General features: G+C 44.2%; 2 protein-coding genes across 2 annotated transcripts in view; one reads left to right on the top strand and one right to left on the bottom strand.

The window, feature by feature from the left end:
• Nucleotides 1-16,811, top strand: part of ABCC2 (ATP binding cassette subfamily C member 2) — a 52,154-nt gene that overhangs the window by 16,395 nt on the left and 18,948 nt on the right. The window contains exons 11-18 of the mRNA XM_047825118.1: nt 1,995-2,132; nt 2,653-2,799; nt 4,452-4,536; nt 5,247-5,313; nt 7,367-7,493; nt 10,169-10,345; nt 11,731-11,898; nt 14,319-14,499. Coding sequence (XP_047681074.1) covers nt 1,995-2,132; nt 2,653-2,799; nt 4,452-4,536; nt 5,247-5,313; nt 7,367-7,493; nt 10,169-10,345; nt 11,731-11,898; nt 14,319-14,499 — 1,090 coding nt within the window. The remainder of the gene's footprint in view (nt 1-1,994; nt 2,133-2,652; nt 2,800-4,451; nt 4,537-5,246; nt 5,314-7,366; nt 7,494-10,168; nt 10,346-11,730; nt 11,899-14,318; nt 14,500-16,811) is intronic.
• Nucleotides 15,815-16,811, bottom strand: part of DNMBP (dynamin binding protein) — a 144,674-nt gene continuing 143,677 nt past the window's right edge. The window contains exon 20 of the transcript XR_007145310.1: nt 15,815-15,828. The gene's annotated coding sequence lies outside the window, so the exon portion shown is untranslated. The remainder of the gene's footprint in view (nt 15,829-16,811) is intronic.

Here is a 16,811-nt window from a genome sequence, read left to right on the forward strand (position 1 = left end):
TCTAGGCACCCCTCTGCTAGATTATTTTTAAAGCAAATCCCAGATGTAGTATCTTGTATTTCACATAAATACTTTGTGTTTCTAAAAGACTTTATTTTTTTTTAACATAACCACAATACTATTATCCCACCTTAAAAAAAAAAATTAGTCATTTTTGGTACCATTAAATTTCCCCAGCTGCCTCAGATGTCATTTGTTTGCTGTTAATTAGTTGGAATAAGGATCCAAAAAATCCACACATGGCATTTAGTTGCTACTGCTTTTAATCTATAATTGACTCTTCCCCCTCCCCTTTTCTTTTTATCTTTGTCATGTTGGAGAAACTGCGTTGTCTTATTTCCTATATTTCTTATAAATTAGTAATCAGATCTAGAGGCTTGATTAGATAGGGGATATTTTTTTTTTGATTTTTGGTGGAGGTAGGGAGGACAGATACTTTCAGGCAGTACCATGTGCTTCCAAACACCAGCAATGGTGAGTGTTCGGGGGTCTAGGTGATTCACCCCTTATTAGGTTTCCTGCCACTCTTTCCCCCAGAGCAGTGATTTGTGGCTCTGGCAGCACATTTTGACCCCCAGGAAGTTTGACCCCCCCCAGGAAGTTTGACTCTCAGTGAGGCTTGGGCCCTAATTCAAACCATTTAAATTAGACTCTCTGGGGTTGAGGCCTAGGCATACATAGGTTTTAAAGTTCTTTTTTTTTTTTTTTTTTGACGTTTATTTATTTTTGAGACAGAGAGAGACAGAGCATGAACAGGGGAGGAGCAGAGAGAGAGGGAGATACAGAATCCGAAACAGGCTCCAGGCTCTGAGCTGTCAGCACAGAGCCCGACGCGGGGCTCGAACTCACAGACCGTGAGATCATGACCTGAGCCGAAGTCGGCCGCTTAACCGACCAAGCTACCCAGGTGCCCCCATAGGTTTTAAAATCTCCCCCAAGTGATTCTAATATGCAGCCAAGTTTGAAAACTGTCCTAGAAGTTCTTGCAGCTGCTGATCATTGCCTTGATCTATTATATCATTAGAGTTGCAAAAGAGTGAAATTTGAATTCTATTATTCCTTTAGCATCAATTAGCTAGTTGGTTACACTAAAATAAAGTTTGTGCAGGACAGGCAGGAAAAATGCTGTTTTTTTTCCCCTCTTTTGGCCAGCTTTCAAAATAACGCATTTCTTCCTGCAAAGCTTACCAGCAAGTTAATTTTTAATATATGTGTTGTTTTGAATTCAAGGATTTAAACATTACCCTAAATTTTTGAAAATGAAGCAGAGGCCTCTTTTAATTCTCTGATATTTCTCTATGCAGAATTCTGATATGCCTTTTTGCTAAATGTGGCAAAATGAAAAGGTAGCCCTGGCCCTGAGTCTCCTCTCTAATGCTTGCTAGCTTGGTAACTTTGGGCAAGCTACCTGGTATCTTCTGCCTCTTTCCTCTTCACTAAAACTGACACAATAATTCTGCAAAAGTAGGGGACTCTCCTTGGTTTTCCCAGAACTTTCTGGGCTTAGCATTGAAAGCCCCATGTCCTGGGCAACCTATTAGTTCCAGGCAAACTGGGACCATTGATCACACTAAGGTTGTTATAAGGATTAAGTAAGATCATGTGTTTAAAACGTTCTGTACAGGGATGCCTGGGTGGCTCAGTTGGTTGAGCATCCGACCTTGGCTCAGGTCATGACCTTGTGGTTGACAAAATCTCTGTGCTGACAGAGCCTGGAGCCTGCTTTGGATTCTGTGTCTCTCCTTTCTGCCCCTCCCCCACTCATGCTCTCTGTCTCAGAAATAAAGATTAAAAAAATTAAAACGTTCTGTACATAGTAGGTTTCTGACAAATGCAACCTACCTTTCTATAATCATACTTTATAATCTGGATTTCTACCCCCCCCCCCCCACTCCCCTATTTTGGAGAACCTATCCTAAAACCTGGGTAGATGAGATCTGTCTGGTGTCCTTTGGGGGCAACAGTGTGAGCTGTGCTGTTTTCTACCCTATTAGATCCTGAAGTATTTTGCCTGGGAACCTTCATTCAAAAAGCAAGTCCGTGAACTTCGGAAGAAAGAGCTCAAGAACCTGCTGACCTTGGGTCAGATTCAGACTATAATGATATTTCTCTTACACTTAAGTCCAATCCTGGTGAGTGACAGGAGTCAATGGACTGGGTCAGCTTCCTGAAGAGGAAGGTCTGTTCTCAGCAGACTGCCCAGTGCCTCTAGGCCTAACCCCGAAATCCTGGAAAATCTATCCCCCTCCTCAACTTCCCAAAGTTGCTATTCCTACCTGGTGCCCCCAACTCTAATTTCACCCTTGTGTACAATTTGGTCATCTGGCAGCCCAGAGTAAGTTTCCAGGATAATCAGCATGAATGTGGTAATCAGGAATGGTTTGCATAGGAGAGCTTCTTGTCTTCTTAAGGAGCTGTGTGGGTCTAGAGAGGGGAGGAACACCAATATAGGAGCCCGGAGACCCTAACTCTGGTCCCAGTAATACAATTAATTGACTGTGACCTCGGGCAAAATATTTCCTGTGTAACACAAGAAGGTTGAGATAATGATCCCTAAGGCTCCTTCAACTCTGATATACTGTGTTCCTGAAACTTAGCATAAGTGTTTGAACCCTTTTTAGAAATGAATTGCTCATGACCTTGCTTTTCCAGGTGTCTGTGATCACATTTTCAGTTTACATTCTGGTGAATAGCAATAATGTTTTGGATGCAGAAAAGGCCTTCACCTCCATCACCCTCTTCAATATCCTGCGTTTCCCCCTGAGTATGTTTCCCATGGTAATCACCTCCATGTTACAGGTGGGTAGAAGCCTTCACTGCTAACTGATTATCTCTGGTTAAAAGGCTTACATCCCAAAATGACTGCCCTATCATATCTTACTTCTCGCTTCTGCTGGTGAACTTTCAATTAGATTTGTTTGGTCTCTGGAGACCAAGTTTGATCTTAATAAAATCACAAGCTCTCTGAGCCCTAGTTTATCTGACTCTAAAATGAGAATAATCATACCAATCTTCTCTACCTCACAGGGAGACAGTGCCTGTGAAAGCATTTAGTAAGATTATGATGATTAGCTGATACCTGGACCGTTTCTAAGCCCTTTTCCCAGCCCAATTTCCCCCACATTTTACCAAGGCTCTTGGGGTATTTATATAGCATTAGGGAAGTGCAGCATACATGGAAAGAGAAGGCCCTCTCTGCATGAAGCCATGTGGTGGTGGAACTGAATACAGCTCTCAAGCTTCGAGCTGTCAGAAAGTGAGTTTGGAGTTCAAGAGGACTCGGATGGGCCAGAGGGAGTGTCTGGTTCCTGAAAAGTGAGCACAGTCACTGAGATGGACCAGGTACCAGACCTCAGGATATTCACAGGGCAGGTGGTAGGCTAGTGAGGTAATCAGAAAGATAGAGAATGGTGATGTGCACTTACACTAAGGGTGGCATGCTTTAGACCACTCAGGCCATAGGAAGGATGAGTTTCAGACCTCACTACCCTGGAGGGGGTTAAGAAAGACTGACAGATTTGGCTGATAAAGAAACAGTATGCTCTTTCTAGACTCCAATAGCTTAGTACATAAATTGCAAGAGCAAGATCAGCAAAGGTGTCTGCTCCCTGCCTTCCCTATCTCGCGGGGTGACTGTGAAACAAAAGGGGCCAGATGATAATGTAACACGGGCAGTGAGGCACTCTGTTTCTGAGGGGCGGATCCATGCAACAGCTGAGTGGTTTTGTAGCCTGCAACTGCACTCAAAGGAAAGGCAAGATAGAAAGTCCACTCTTTCATCAGAACCCAGGTGGTAATGAGAAATGATCTCTCTGACAGGCTCCCTGAAAACAGGCAAGTGAGAAAGGTCCTTGTAAAAGCTCCTAGGATCTCTCCCCAGTTCTCATGTTTCAGGAGACCACAGGGTGTTCTGCCAATGCTTAGGTCAGCTGCAGTTTAAACTTGGCCTGTGTGGAGTTTTCTAAGGTCACTGTGGTGCCATGGCCAATTCCTGTATAAAGGGTCCCAGTAGTGGCTCAGTTAGGACACTGGGCAGGACCAAGGCATAGACTCCATTAAAGAAGAGCACACCAGGGTCCCAGTTACCAAAAGCAGATAGAAATTAGGATTTTGTCTTAGAAGAAGGCAGAAGACAGTTTCTGGAACTGGGTCCAAAGATTGAAGAGATGGCAATAGAGTTGACCCCAGCACCACAAGTTTTCTAAGGGGCTGAAACAGCATCTTAATTTCCCTCTATGCAGAGAGGGATGTCTTCCAGGGCTGAAATGTGGCTGAGTCTATGGGGGTGTCCAGAGGTTCCAGATGTAGCAAATGGTCAACCATCGGCAAGAGGCCTGGCAGGTTGACTCTCTGCTTCCACATCCAGGGCTGATGACAAAGTCAAAATCCTCTCCCTGCTCATGCTTGTCGTTGGATTTTTTATTCTTGAGATCCTTTGTGTCCCCCTCTAGGCCAGCGTTTCCACAGAACGGCTAGAAAAGTACTTGGGAGGGGATGACTTGGACACATCCGCCATTCGACATGAGTACAATTTTGGTAATGAATTCGGAAGTTGCTTCCCCAACTTACTCACAGTGCTGGCACCAGAACTTTGACATAGGAGGGCTTAGGGGCAGCAAACTGATTGAAAGGGAGAGCTAAGGGATTTACTTTAACCTACATTTGCGTAACAAGCTTACTATTTTTACTTAAGTGACATTTTCATTTAGAATAGGTTGCTTAGCCAGATGGCTAAACCATAGTCTGAGGATAAGCAGGGAATCCTGCAAAAGATCTAGAAAAGAGAAGTCAAGATGGAGCCAACCATGGGAACTTGGGGAAAGTAGGCTGGAGTGAAAGAACATTTGTAAGGTCTGAAGATCTAAGGATTGGGGGACAGACACAGCCAGAGGGACCTGTGAACCTGGAATCCAGGGAGTGACCAGGTTTGTATATAGAGGTAGAATTTTTACCAGGACATGAGGCAACAGAGGGTGTGAGAATGTGCCCAGAGGCAGACATTGCAGAGGTGTCTGCAGGTCAGGAATCTGGCTAACAAGCTTGGGAATTCAACCAGAACCGCTTTTGTTTGCAGGCCACTTTTGGTCTCACCAGGGGAACTTTCCTCTGCCTCCTGTTAATGTAGGAGCCAGCACTGATAGGTGATCTTGGGATCTGCTGAAGGAGGGATGCAGGAGGCTAAGAAGGGGCAGACAGACACATGAGGACCTACATCTGACTAAAAGAGAGGGCTTTTTTCTCAACAGACAAAGCTGTGCAGTTTTCAGAGGCCTCCTTTACCTGGGACCGGGATCTGGAAGCCACAATTCGAGAGTGAGTTGCCTCCTGTCCAGCCTGCTGTTCTTTAGGCTTCTCCTTGCCAGTCCTGTTACTGGAAAATTCCAACCACTAGGGCATGTGAAATATGGACAATGTGCACACATTCCATTAGATTTCAGTGCAGGCTGAAACCCTGGGGAGACCAGCGGACAGTAAAACTCCCAAGCCTCTTTCCCCAGAAGTGCACCTGCCACCAGGCTGTCTTACTGTGGGACTGTGGGCTCCAGCTAAGAACCCAGGAAGACCTTTGTTCACCAGATTGTGGATGGAGGTAGTGCAGCAAGTGGCCTAGGTCTCTGGGTATGATAAAGGATACACACCAAAGCCTGAAACCAATTTAAGTTCGTTTGTTGGTTTAAGAACAGTAATCGAGAATATGGCTTCTTTCCCCAAAGTGGACAACGGGAGCTGCCTCTACAAAGATTAAACTTGAGATCTGGAGTTTTACATCTAACTAACTCATTCCTACCTCCCACCTCCTCTGTCCTAAGCCAACCCTTTCTTGCCACGCTGTTGCTTGTCTAGTAGTTCCTCTTCCGCAGTTTTGCTTTCCTTGGTTTCGGTTACCTGCAGTCAACCTCTGTGTGGAAGCAGATGATCCTCCTCCTGACGAATGGTCACGTCAATAGTAGCCTAATGTAGGTCACAGTGCTCCCATCATTCACCTCCCTTCATCTTTCCACCTAGGCATTGTATCATCTTGCATCATCAGAAGGGTGAGTGCAGGACAGTCAATGAGAGTTAAGACCCCATTCACATATATTTCATTACAGTTTATTGTTATAATTGTTCTATTTTACTAGTTATTGTTGTTAACCTCTTACTGGGCCTAATTTATAAATTGAACTTTACCGTAGGTATGTCTGGATAGGAGAACACATGGTCTATACAGGGTCAGATAGACAGTATATACCCAACTCCACTGAACGTAGCACACATAATATACCAGGAAGCCTGAGAAGGCCACATCTTTGTTCCCAACCCAGCACACCTTATCTTCTCCCTGTTACACCTGGGTCTTTCCACACTTCTATTCCTACAGCCTTTCATATAGATTCTGGAGCTTGCCCCAGGATGCTATCAGGCCAGAAGCCCCTCCTCTGGACCTTCCCAACCTGAAAGCCTCCCTTTGCAGAGAAAAGGCTGGACACAGCTCCCATTTTGTACTGAACTTCTTTTAGACTTACACTAGCAAAGGGCAGTTTCAGAAAGACTGTGAACAAGTTCCTGATGTTCTTAATATACTAGGGACTCGAAAACAGGGTGGGCACAGAGTTTCGAGGAGCCCTTCCCAGTGTGTGTCCCTCCCTAGTTAGACACAGCCAAAGCTCCAGGAGAGGGGAAGGTGTTCTGTGCTTCCAGCAAGTGTTCCATTGAATGGCCACTCTCATTAAATAGCCAAGTTCGGGAAACCCTGATCTATTCCAACCCTATTAGTTCATAAATGAGAGTCCAGAGGATGTGACTTTCCAAGATCATATAGTTCAGCAGTGGCAAAGATGAGACTTGAACTCAGGTCTCTAAGCTCCCATTAAGTTCTTGTTCAATGGTACCATGTTGGTGCTAAGAGAATTTTCCCAGTTGAAACCTACATTTGGCACAAACAGCTTATAGACAGTTGGATAAGTTAGGGCTCATTCTCTAGCGCTTTTGAGCTTATAAAAAAAGTATTAAAGAAGCACTTCAGAGTCTTCTATATCCAAGACAAATTTTCCAATCTTGAGGGAAAATCTAATACGAGACTTCTTATGAATGGTCTGAGAAGTGGCCTGAACTACTCTTGAAAAACACCCTCACCTCCTTTAAATACACTTCTCTTGAGGCGCCTGGGTGACTCAGTCAGTAAAGCGTCTGACTCTCGATTTCAGCATAGGTCATGGTCACACAATTCATGGGACCGAGCCCTTCACCAGGCTTGGTCCTGACAGTGCAGAGCCTGCTTGGGATTCTCTCTTACTCTCTTTCTGCCCCTTCCCCATGCTCGCTCGCTCACTCACTTTCTCTTAAAATAGACACTTAAAAACCAAATACACTTCTTTCTTTTCAGTGTGAACCTGGACATTATGCCAGGCCAATTGGTGGCTGTGGTGGGCACTGTGGGCTCTGGGAAGTCTTCCTTGATGTCAGCCATGCTGGGAGAAATGGAAAATGTCCACGGGCACATCACCATCAAGGTGAGAGGGGATGCTAAGGAAAAGAGTTCTGACCTTGAGATGTGGGCCACTGAGCACTGCTTTCTCGTTTTGGAGAATGCACTGAGGACTAGAATCTGATGACCACTGTTGTTGTTTTGCTGCAGATGCGGTCTTGGAGACGTTAGGTAGACTTGTAAAGTGTAGATTCTTTGCCCCACCCCACACATATAATCAGACTCTGGGGATAGATTCTAAAAATCTGCATGTTTAATGAAGTCCTATGCATACTAAAGTTTGAAAACTGTTTAACAGAGATCTCTTCCTTCAAAGTATAGGCAATTCTGCTACATCTAGGTTTCTAAAAGCATCATTAAAAACTTACATACCTGCGGCAACTGGGTGGCTCAGTTGGTTAAGTGTCCAATGCTTGATTTCAGCTCAGGTCATGATTTCACTTTGTGGGCTCGAAGCCTGAGTTGGGTTCTCTGTGACAGTGTGGAGCCTGCTTAGGGTTCTCTCTCCCCTTCTCTCTCCCCCTTCCCACGTGTATGTGTTTGTGTGCTTTCTCTCTCTCTCTCTCTCTCTCTCTCTCTCTCAAAAATAATAATTAAAAAAAACTGACACAACTTTGTAACTAGCGTACCAACAAAACCAATAACAATTAAAACAGCAGCACTGTAAAATCCTCACTGGCAATTACACTGAGCATCACATGTAGCTTTAGACTCCCGATTTCCTCTTCCTCCTCTGAGAGTTTGGTCTTTGACTTCACTTGCTCAAAAATTTGATACAGGATGTAGACATCATTGTCAATTATATATTTTTTAACCCAGAAGAAATCTTTTCATAGCATCTCCATGAGCACTCTCAGCTTCCCCAGAGAGTTCAATTTAGAGGAACTTATAAGTACTTGGAATCACTTAACCAGCCACTACTTACACCAAAAAAAACCCCACGTGTCTGTAGATTTTTTAGGTTTTTTCCTTAAGATCTTCATATATTGCTAACCATTTCTTTCTAATTATGGGAAAGCTTGCCCCTGACTGCTTGACACTAAGATGCTCAGAAAATTAAAAATTAATGCTTCTTCCACATTATACTGACCTTATTCCCTGATTTACCAATCCCTCATGAGCCAATTTACATTAAATAATATGAGATATAACGGAGCAGATGCTACTGATTTAACTGTTTCCTAACTTCTTCTTTTTGTTCACTTGGAACATTTCTTTATTTAGTCCTTTAGAAGTCAATTTTGAATTTAAAAAATTTTTTAAATGTTTATTTTTGAGAGAGAGAGAGAGAGAGAGAGAGAGAGAGAAACAGAGCACTAGTGGGGGAGGGGCAGAGAGAGAGGAAGACACAGAATCCAAAGCAGGCTCCAGGCTCTGAGCTGTCAGCACAGAGCCGACACAGGGCTCAAACTCACCAACTGCAAGATTGTGACCTAAGCCGAAGTTGGACACTTAACCGATTGAGCCACCCAGGTGCCCCTAGAGGTCAAATTTGAATTGGCATGTCACTTTGCCCCCATAGATACCATAGAAACTGGGATACACAGGCTAAAAGAAGATTATTTTAAAATTACCTCTAAACATAATTCTCTTTTATAAAAGTGTGCATACACACACACACACACACACACACACACACACACACATTTCTCCTTTAAACTGACACAAAACTGCTGAATGTCTTCTAAATTATTTTTTAAAAATGGCATTTTCGTTTCAAATGACTTTAACACTCAAAGAAGTTCACATTGGAAATTTGTGGTAATGATTTAACATTAATATTTAAATTGGTTCTAGCCTCAAGTCAAGTTTTGACTTCTGTTTAACTTTTTAAATAATAAAAACTTTAACTTATCATACCATACTTCCTTTTTTGTTATCATAAATTACTATTTTTTTTTTAAATTTTTTTTTCAACGTTTATTTTTATTTTTGGGACAGAGAGAGACAGAGCATGAACGGGGGAGGAGCAGAGAGAGAGGGAGACACAGAATCGGAAACAGGCTCCAGGCTCTGAGCCATCAGCCCAGAGCCCGACGCGGGGCTCGAACTCACGGACCGCGAGATCGTGACCTGGCTGAAGTCGGACGCTTAACCGACTGCGCCACCCAGGCGCCCCACTATTTATTTTTTTAATACAACTTTTTCAAAAAAATTTTGAGTATAGTTGGCACACGATGTTATTATGTTAGTTTCAAGTGTATGAGAAAGCTTTTTCTTGCCAACTCATCACTGAGTTCATTCTCAAACACAGGCCTTTGTCAGGCTTCCTCTCTGGACATGATCTGCTTCATGCATCAGCCTGGCACCCTCGTTCAAATCTCTTGGTTCTTCCTAAAATCTCTATACCATCACACCTGTATTAGCCCTCTGGTGGTCTTAGGGTTTGAGTCAATCCCAGTGAGTTTCCTGTTCTAGAAGCAGCATGTGTTTCTTCCTCTAATTTTCAGGATCATGGCTAGAAAGTGATAGTGAAATAGAGAGTAGGGAGAAGTATTTAAGTGGTGAACAGGATATTGAATTTTCTCCCTGGCTGGTGCAATAAATACAAGCACTTTATACATATCAGATGCTCAGTCAGCCTGACATTCATTTTTTAAAATCTAAGTTCTGTTTTTCCTTCCCCATGCTGCCACTCCCTCCTTCAGCCCTGCATTTCTGGAGGTATAACTGTCCCGTGGTCTGGTCCTTCCCATCTAGGGCACTATAGCCTATGTCCCACAGCAATCCTGGATCCAGAATGGCACCTTAAAGGACAACATCCTTTTTGGATCCGAGTTGGATGAAAAGAAATACCAGCAGGTTCTGGAGGCCTGTGCCCTCCTCCCAGACTTGGAAGTGCTGCCCGGAGGAGACCTGGCCGAGATTGGAGAGAAGGTACTTGGGACACCAAGGGACCTTGAAGGGTGAAGAAATAGTAGTGGGGGGGTGGTGGCGGGGAGCAAGGACGGTGAAGTACATGGGAGTAAAAGAGCTGACCAATTTTGGTAGTCAGCTTGGAACAAATACCAGAAAACACGAGGGACACCTGGCTGGCTCGGTTGTATAAGCATCCAACTTCAGCTCAGGTCATGATCTCCTGGTTTGTGAGATCAAGCCCTGCATCAGGCTCTGTGCTGATGGCTCAGATCCTGACGCCCATTTGGGATTCTGTGTCTCCTCTCTCTCTCTGCCCCTCTCCCATTCACGCTTTGTATCTCTCTCTCAAAAATAAATAAAAACATTAAAAAATTTATTTAATTTTATTTTTTTTAATTTTTTTAACGTTTATTCATTTTTTGAGAGAGAGAGAGAGACACAGCATGAGTGGAGAAGGGGAAGAGAGAGAGGGAGACACAGAATCCGAAGCAAGCACCAGGCTCTGAATTGACAGCACAGAGCCCAATGCGAGGCTTGAACCCACAAACCGTGAGATCATGACCTGAGCTGAAGTCGGACACTTAACTGACTGAGCCACCCAGGCGCCCCACCAAAAAAAATTTTTTTAAAGAAAGCTGATGAGGCTAGGACCATAGAGGCTAACTAACCAGAGCCTGGCCCAAGGATGACCTCGCAGGTGGAGGAGCAGACGCAGGACCAGAGCTTAGGTGTCCTGACTCAACTTCTGGATGCTAGTGAGGCCTGGAGAAAGGTTCTACTACTCTGCTTCAAATACTTAGAAATTTAGTGTGACTTTCTCAGGTTATTAAATGCCTTTTTAAAAAATACATTGTTAATGACCGTATTGTATCCATTATATGGTTAGAGTGTAATTGATTTAGAAATTCCTGATGCCTACATATTTAGGATGTTTTCAACCTTCTTTCCTATTACTAACAATGAATAGAGCAGTCTTTGAGGGACAAGAATCTTCAGCTACTAGAAGATTAATGAAGATACAGCTCTAGAATGATTTTGTTCACTATTTCAAATACACTTATTGAGTAATTACTATGTACCACACAGCATTTTAAGCGCTGGAGTTACAACCATGAATAAAATAGGGAAAATCTGCCCTGGTGCAGCTCCACATTCCCATGGGGCAGGAAACAAAAATAATAAGTAAATCATCTCATAGAAAATGGTAATTTTGGCATACGTTTCATCATTGGGCCTGAAGTAATTTATTTGAATCAAAGTTATTGATTTGTATAGAGGAACTTAGAAGGTTTTAAATCCCTTGATACCTTATTGAAGTAAATCTCTTCCTTTCCCCTCCATAATAGTCTCTGTGAAGGTGGGACTATGGAGTAGTGCTTAACAGAAATTATTTTCTTCTTCAGGGTATAAATCTCAGTGGGGGTCAGAAGCAGCGGATTAGCCTGGCCAGAGCTACCTATCAAAATTCAGACATCTATGTTCTGGATGACCCCCTGTCAGCCGTGGATGCTCATGTGGGAAAACATATTTTCAATAAGGTCTTGGGTCCCAATGGCCTATTGAAAGGCAAGGTGAGAAATTACTTAAAGCAATGAAGACATCGGGGTAGGGATTGGGGGACATATCTCCTAGGACTGTTGCTGTCCTGAAGCATGTACTTACCTCCCCTATCCCCCAACATACCACCAAGGCTGCTGAGGAGATACAGTGTCAGACTGGTCTTTCAGGAGATGACCCATGAAAGCTCCCATCTTGAGGTCATAGCTTATGCTAGAACTGGCTAATTTGAACCTTATTCTGTGGCTCTGATGACATTGATCCTCCTAGGATGATTGGTTGTGATGGAAAGCACTCTGAGATCTGTGGTATAACAAGATTATATTTGGTCTTTGCCCCCAGTTCCTGACACAGAGCTCCGAACACTTGGAATTTCCTGAGTAATAGTAGGAGTGTTTTTTGTTCATAAGCCTAGAGAGAGACTTAGGGTGCAGCCCCTAGATAGCCTCAGGACTGGGCTGTTCAAGAGAAAGCCCAAGTGGGGCACCTGGGTGGCTCAGTCAGTTAAGCGTCTGACCTTGGCTCAGGTTATGATCTCATAGCCCATGAGTTCGAGCCCTGCATCAGTCTCTCTGCTGTCAGTGCAGAGCCTACTTCAGATCCTCTGTGCTCCTCTCTCTTTCTGCTCCTCCCCACCATGCTCGCTGGTGAGTGCTCTCTCTCTCTCTCCCATAAACAAACAAACAAACAAACAAACAAACAAACAAACTTTAAAAAAGAGAGTGAGAAAGCCCAAGTGATGGGTGGGTTGGAACTTTCAGGCCTCTGGGGAGGGAAGCAAGGGCTGAAGATTGGATTATAAAAATTTGTGAGCAGTGGGATCCAGAGGGCTTCTGGGTTGGTGAACACATTAAGGTGCCGAGAGGGAGGCTGTGGGCATGGAAGCTCCACAGGTGAGTCCCACACCCCCATAGCCTGCCCTCTGCATTTCTTCTGTTGACTGTTCTTGAGTTGTATTCTTTATGATAAACCAACAAACAAGTAAAGTGTGTTCTGGAGATCGATGAGCCATTCTAATAAACTACTGATCATGAGAAAGGGGCTTTATGGCTAGTTGGTTGGAAGTAAGGGTGGCCCAAGTCATGCAAATTGCCTCTGAAGTCGGTCAGTCTCATAAGACCAAGCCCTTCAGCTGTGGGGTTTGTGCTAATTCTAGGTAGTCAGTGTCAGAATTGAATCGCTGAACACCTAGCTGGTGTCGGAGAATTGGTTGGAGTCAGAAAACATCCCAGAGGACCCAATAACTCACCTTGCTGGTGGGACATAGGTCATCCCACAGGTTTTAGAGCTCTGCTCTGAAAAGGCACTTTCCTGGAACCCTTGCAGGATGTGGGAATGTGGGGATAAAATAGAACTAACATTTTTTTGTGTTTTCATGATGCTCCAGGCCTGTGCTAAGCACTTTGATTGCGATGCCTCATTGGACTTTCACAATGCTCCCATGAGAGAGTACAGATAAAGTGGCCAGAGCAAGTCACTAGAGCTAGTGGTAGGTGAAGGCTAGACTTTCCTTACCGTGGGCAACTTAGCCCATTTGCCCTGACACAGTGGGCTGAATGGGGGAGGTGCTGGCAGAGCCCTTTGTGGGTTTGAATGTGTCCCTCACCAACAGCAAGTGTACCATGAGGACTGACAGTAACATCTCCCTCAGTATTGGGCAGTAAAACTCCATCTGTGTGTGGCCTGTTCCCTTCAAGACTTCTTGATTGCTGCTAGTCAGGGTAGGTGGGCTGCTGTCCCACTGAGGCCCTTTGCTTCTCTTGGATCAGTAAGTCAACAGGAACTCACTCTCCCTTCTATTTCTGGTTCTGTCTCCTGTCCAAATGGCCTTTGGCTCCATTCATTCATGAACTATATACCACCCTGTGCCTGGTTTGTTGCAAAGACTGGGCGTGCACAGATGAAAAGGTCTGTCCTTGCTCTCAAGTTCAGTTGGTTAGCTGGTTAGTAGAAGGGGAAATTAGCTAGTTATTTCCTTAGTTTAGGATGCATCTGTTATATTGATAGGCTTGGATCTCAAGTGACATTCCTAAGCTCTCAGGAAGCTGGAAGAATGTGTGTAGGGCAAACCTTGCTGTCACTACAGGCAAATAACAATATATCCACGAGGACCAGAGTTTCCCCTTACACATAGGGTCTGGTGTTAGGATGAGGCACTGGGAAGGAAAGAAAAAAGTAAAAGAGGTCAAGTGTTCAGGGCTACATTTTGAAACAGAGTCCTAAAATGAATTTAGATGACTGTTTTTTCCTTCCCTCCCACCCCCAGAGCAAGCCAAAGAAGTCAATAGACATTCTGGGTAGTTGGAAGTTAGCTACTCATAGTTGGCAGGAAGAAGTTACTTCCTTTCCTTTTTAAGAGCAAGCCAAGGATGGTGGTGGACAGAGGGGCTCACAGAAGGAAGGTGGTGGCACTACTTACTGTTGTTTTTTTCAGACTCGACTCTTGATTACACATAGCATTCACTTTCTTCCCCAAGTGGATGAGATTGTGGTTCTGGGGAATGGCACCATCCTGGAGAAGGGATCCTACAGCACTCTGCTGGCCAAGAAAGGATTGTTTGCTAAGATTCTGAAGACATCCAAAAAACAGATGGGTCTTGAAGGAGAGGCCACAGGTATGTAAGGAGGACTGGAACAGGATAAAGCTTGGGTATGGGACGGGTAGAAGTGATAAACTGATACTGACTGCCTGAACTATGCAGTATCCAGTGAGTTCAATTTGGAAGTGAATTATCCAGAGATCCAAAATCTATTCTTTCTGTATTTTATGTCTCTGTAAAGAAACACAGACACAGAAATTCTGTGCCTGAGCCAAACTAGGGGCTCATCCTGCTCAGCTCGTCTCCACCATGCAATCGAAGAACACTCTTTAGAAGGGTATGACTGAAGATTTGGGGTGATTAGTCCCTGTGGACGAAAGACTAGTACCATCAGGCACCCCCTTTTAAGGATGCTGTACTTCTGTTGACTCAAATCACACATCCCACCCCACCTACCCTAAATCCGCTAAAACCACTTCCTGGACAGCTTCATAGACTGGTACTAATAGTGTACTGAAACATTCTTGATAAGGCCTAACAAAGGGCATCTTGACTAATATACCAAAAACCACTGGGTGTTTTGATCCAGGAAGAATCGTGGCAGTTGCATGGTCTCACAGTACACCACAGGAATATCCCCTAATACCACCACCACTGGGGTCATCAATTAGCTCTAGTCAGCAATGGAGCCCTGATCCCTGGGGACCTTCCCAAGAATCTGCCAGTAGTAGTCCTGCACATAGTTCTGGATATCTGCTTTGGGTAGCAGTCACCAGCAGTAGGTCAAGCCTTAGAAAGCAAGATCTGAAGGGTGCATTCCACAAGTCAGTCAGAAAAGGAGGTAGTTACAGAGCCTGCAAGTGAACTCATTCAGGCCTTGAGGTCAGGACACATGATGGTTCAAACCCACCCCAGGGAGCACGAGAGATGGAAAGAAAAGCCTGAACCATAAAGTCTGTAAGTATTAAGTCTTTAGACATGGTTTTCTTTGGTTCTTTGAACATATTTATAATAGTTGATTTAAAGTCTTTCTCTGGTAAACCCAGTGCCTGTGCTTCCCTAAGTACAGTTTCTGTTGACTGCTTTTTTTCCCGTGTATGGTCCCATGCTTTCTTCCTTTGCGTGTCTCACAATTTTTTGTTGAAAACTGCTCAGGGCAGGATAGGGTAGGAGTGATAAACTGTCAAGTGTTGGAGGGATAGGACAGGAGCAAAGAACAGGATGATATGGGTGACAGGGTTGGGAGCTATCCCAGGAGACTGGGGCAGGGGCACTGGGAACCAGCAGAAAGGAAGAAGTCGGAACTTTTCATTAGCCTTTACGTGCTCCAGGCACTGGCCTGGAGAAAGCAAAAATCACCTGCCTGGGCAGTGAAGGCCCCAAGCCAAAAGGCAGTGTCAGATGCTTTTTTCCCTTAAGTTATTGCTCAACTACATCAACATGAGGTGCATGGGTAGTTTTCTTATGCTAAGTCTAGACTTTTTTTTGCCGCGATCTGAGTTTCATGGATTCTGCCATGATCTGAGTTTCCAGATGGCCCCTTTGAAGAATCCTATCCTCTATGTAAAGGTCAGTTTGTAAAAAAGCTCATCAAGCCTTTGTCAATCAAGGTAAACATTGAGTAATTATTTCTGAGCAATGCCTGGCATGCTGTTGTTGTTGGCAAGGGGTAGACCATGACATGGTAGAATGAAAGGAAAGGCAGGAGGGCAAGGGTGACCTGTGTCAATATTGGCTTGGTTTATCATTTTCTTTCTTTTTTAAAGTATTTTATTTATTTTTGAGAGAGACAGAGTGTGAGCAGGGGAGGGACAGAGAGAGGGGGAGACACAGAATCCAAAGCAGGCTCCAGGTTCTGAGCTGTCAGCACAGAGTCTGACATGGGGCTCAAACCCATGAACAGTGAGATCATGACCTGAGCCGGTCAGTCGCTTAACCAACTAAGCCACCCAGGTGCAACCCCCCCTTTTTAAAAATTGTATACAATTTTCTTAATTAGCTGCCATAACAAAACACTACAAACTGGCTCAAACAACAGACATTTATTGTCTCATGGTTCTGGACGCTAGAAGTCCAAAATCAATGCATAGGATTGGTTCCTTCCGAAGGCGACAGGGAAGAACATGTTCCAGGACTCTCTCCTAGCTTCTGGGGGTTTGTTGACAATCTTTGGCATTTTTGGTTTGAAGACCCATCACATCGATCTCTGCCTTCATCCTCACATGCTATTCTCCCTTGTGTGCATCAATTCCAAGTTTCCCCTTTTTATAAAAACATCAGACATAATGCATTAGGGGCTCATCCCACTCCAGTCTGACCTCATCTTAACTAATTACATCTACAATGATCCTATTTCCAAATAAAGTCACATTCTGAGGTAGTGGAGG

Source organism: Prionailurus viverrinus, chromosome D2 (assembly GCF_022837055.1).
Source record: "Prionailurus viverrinus isolate Anna chromosome D2, UM_Priviv_1.0, whole genome shotgun sequence".
Classification (NCBI taxonomy): Eukaryota; Metazoa; Chordata; class Mammalia; order Carnivora; family Felidae; genus Prionailurus; species Prionailurus viverrinus.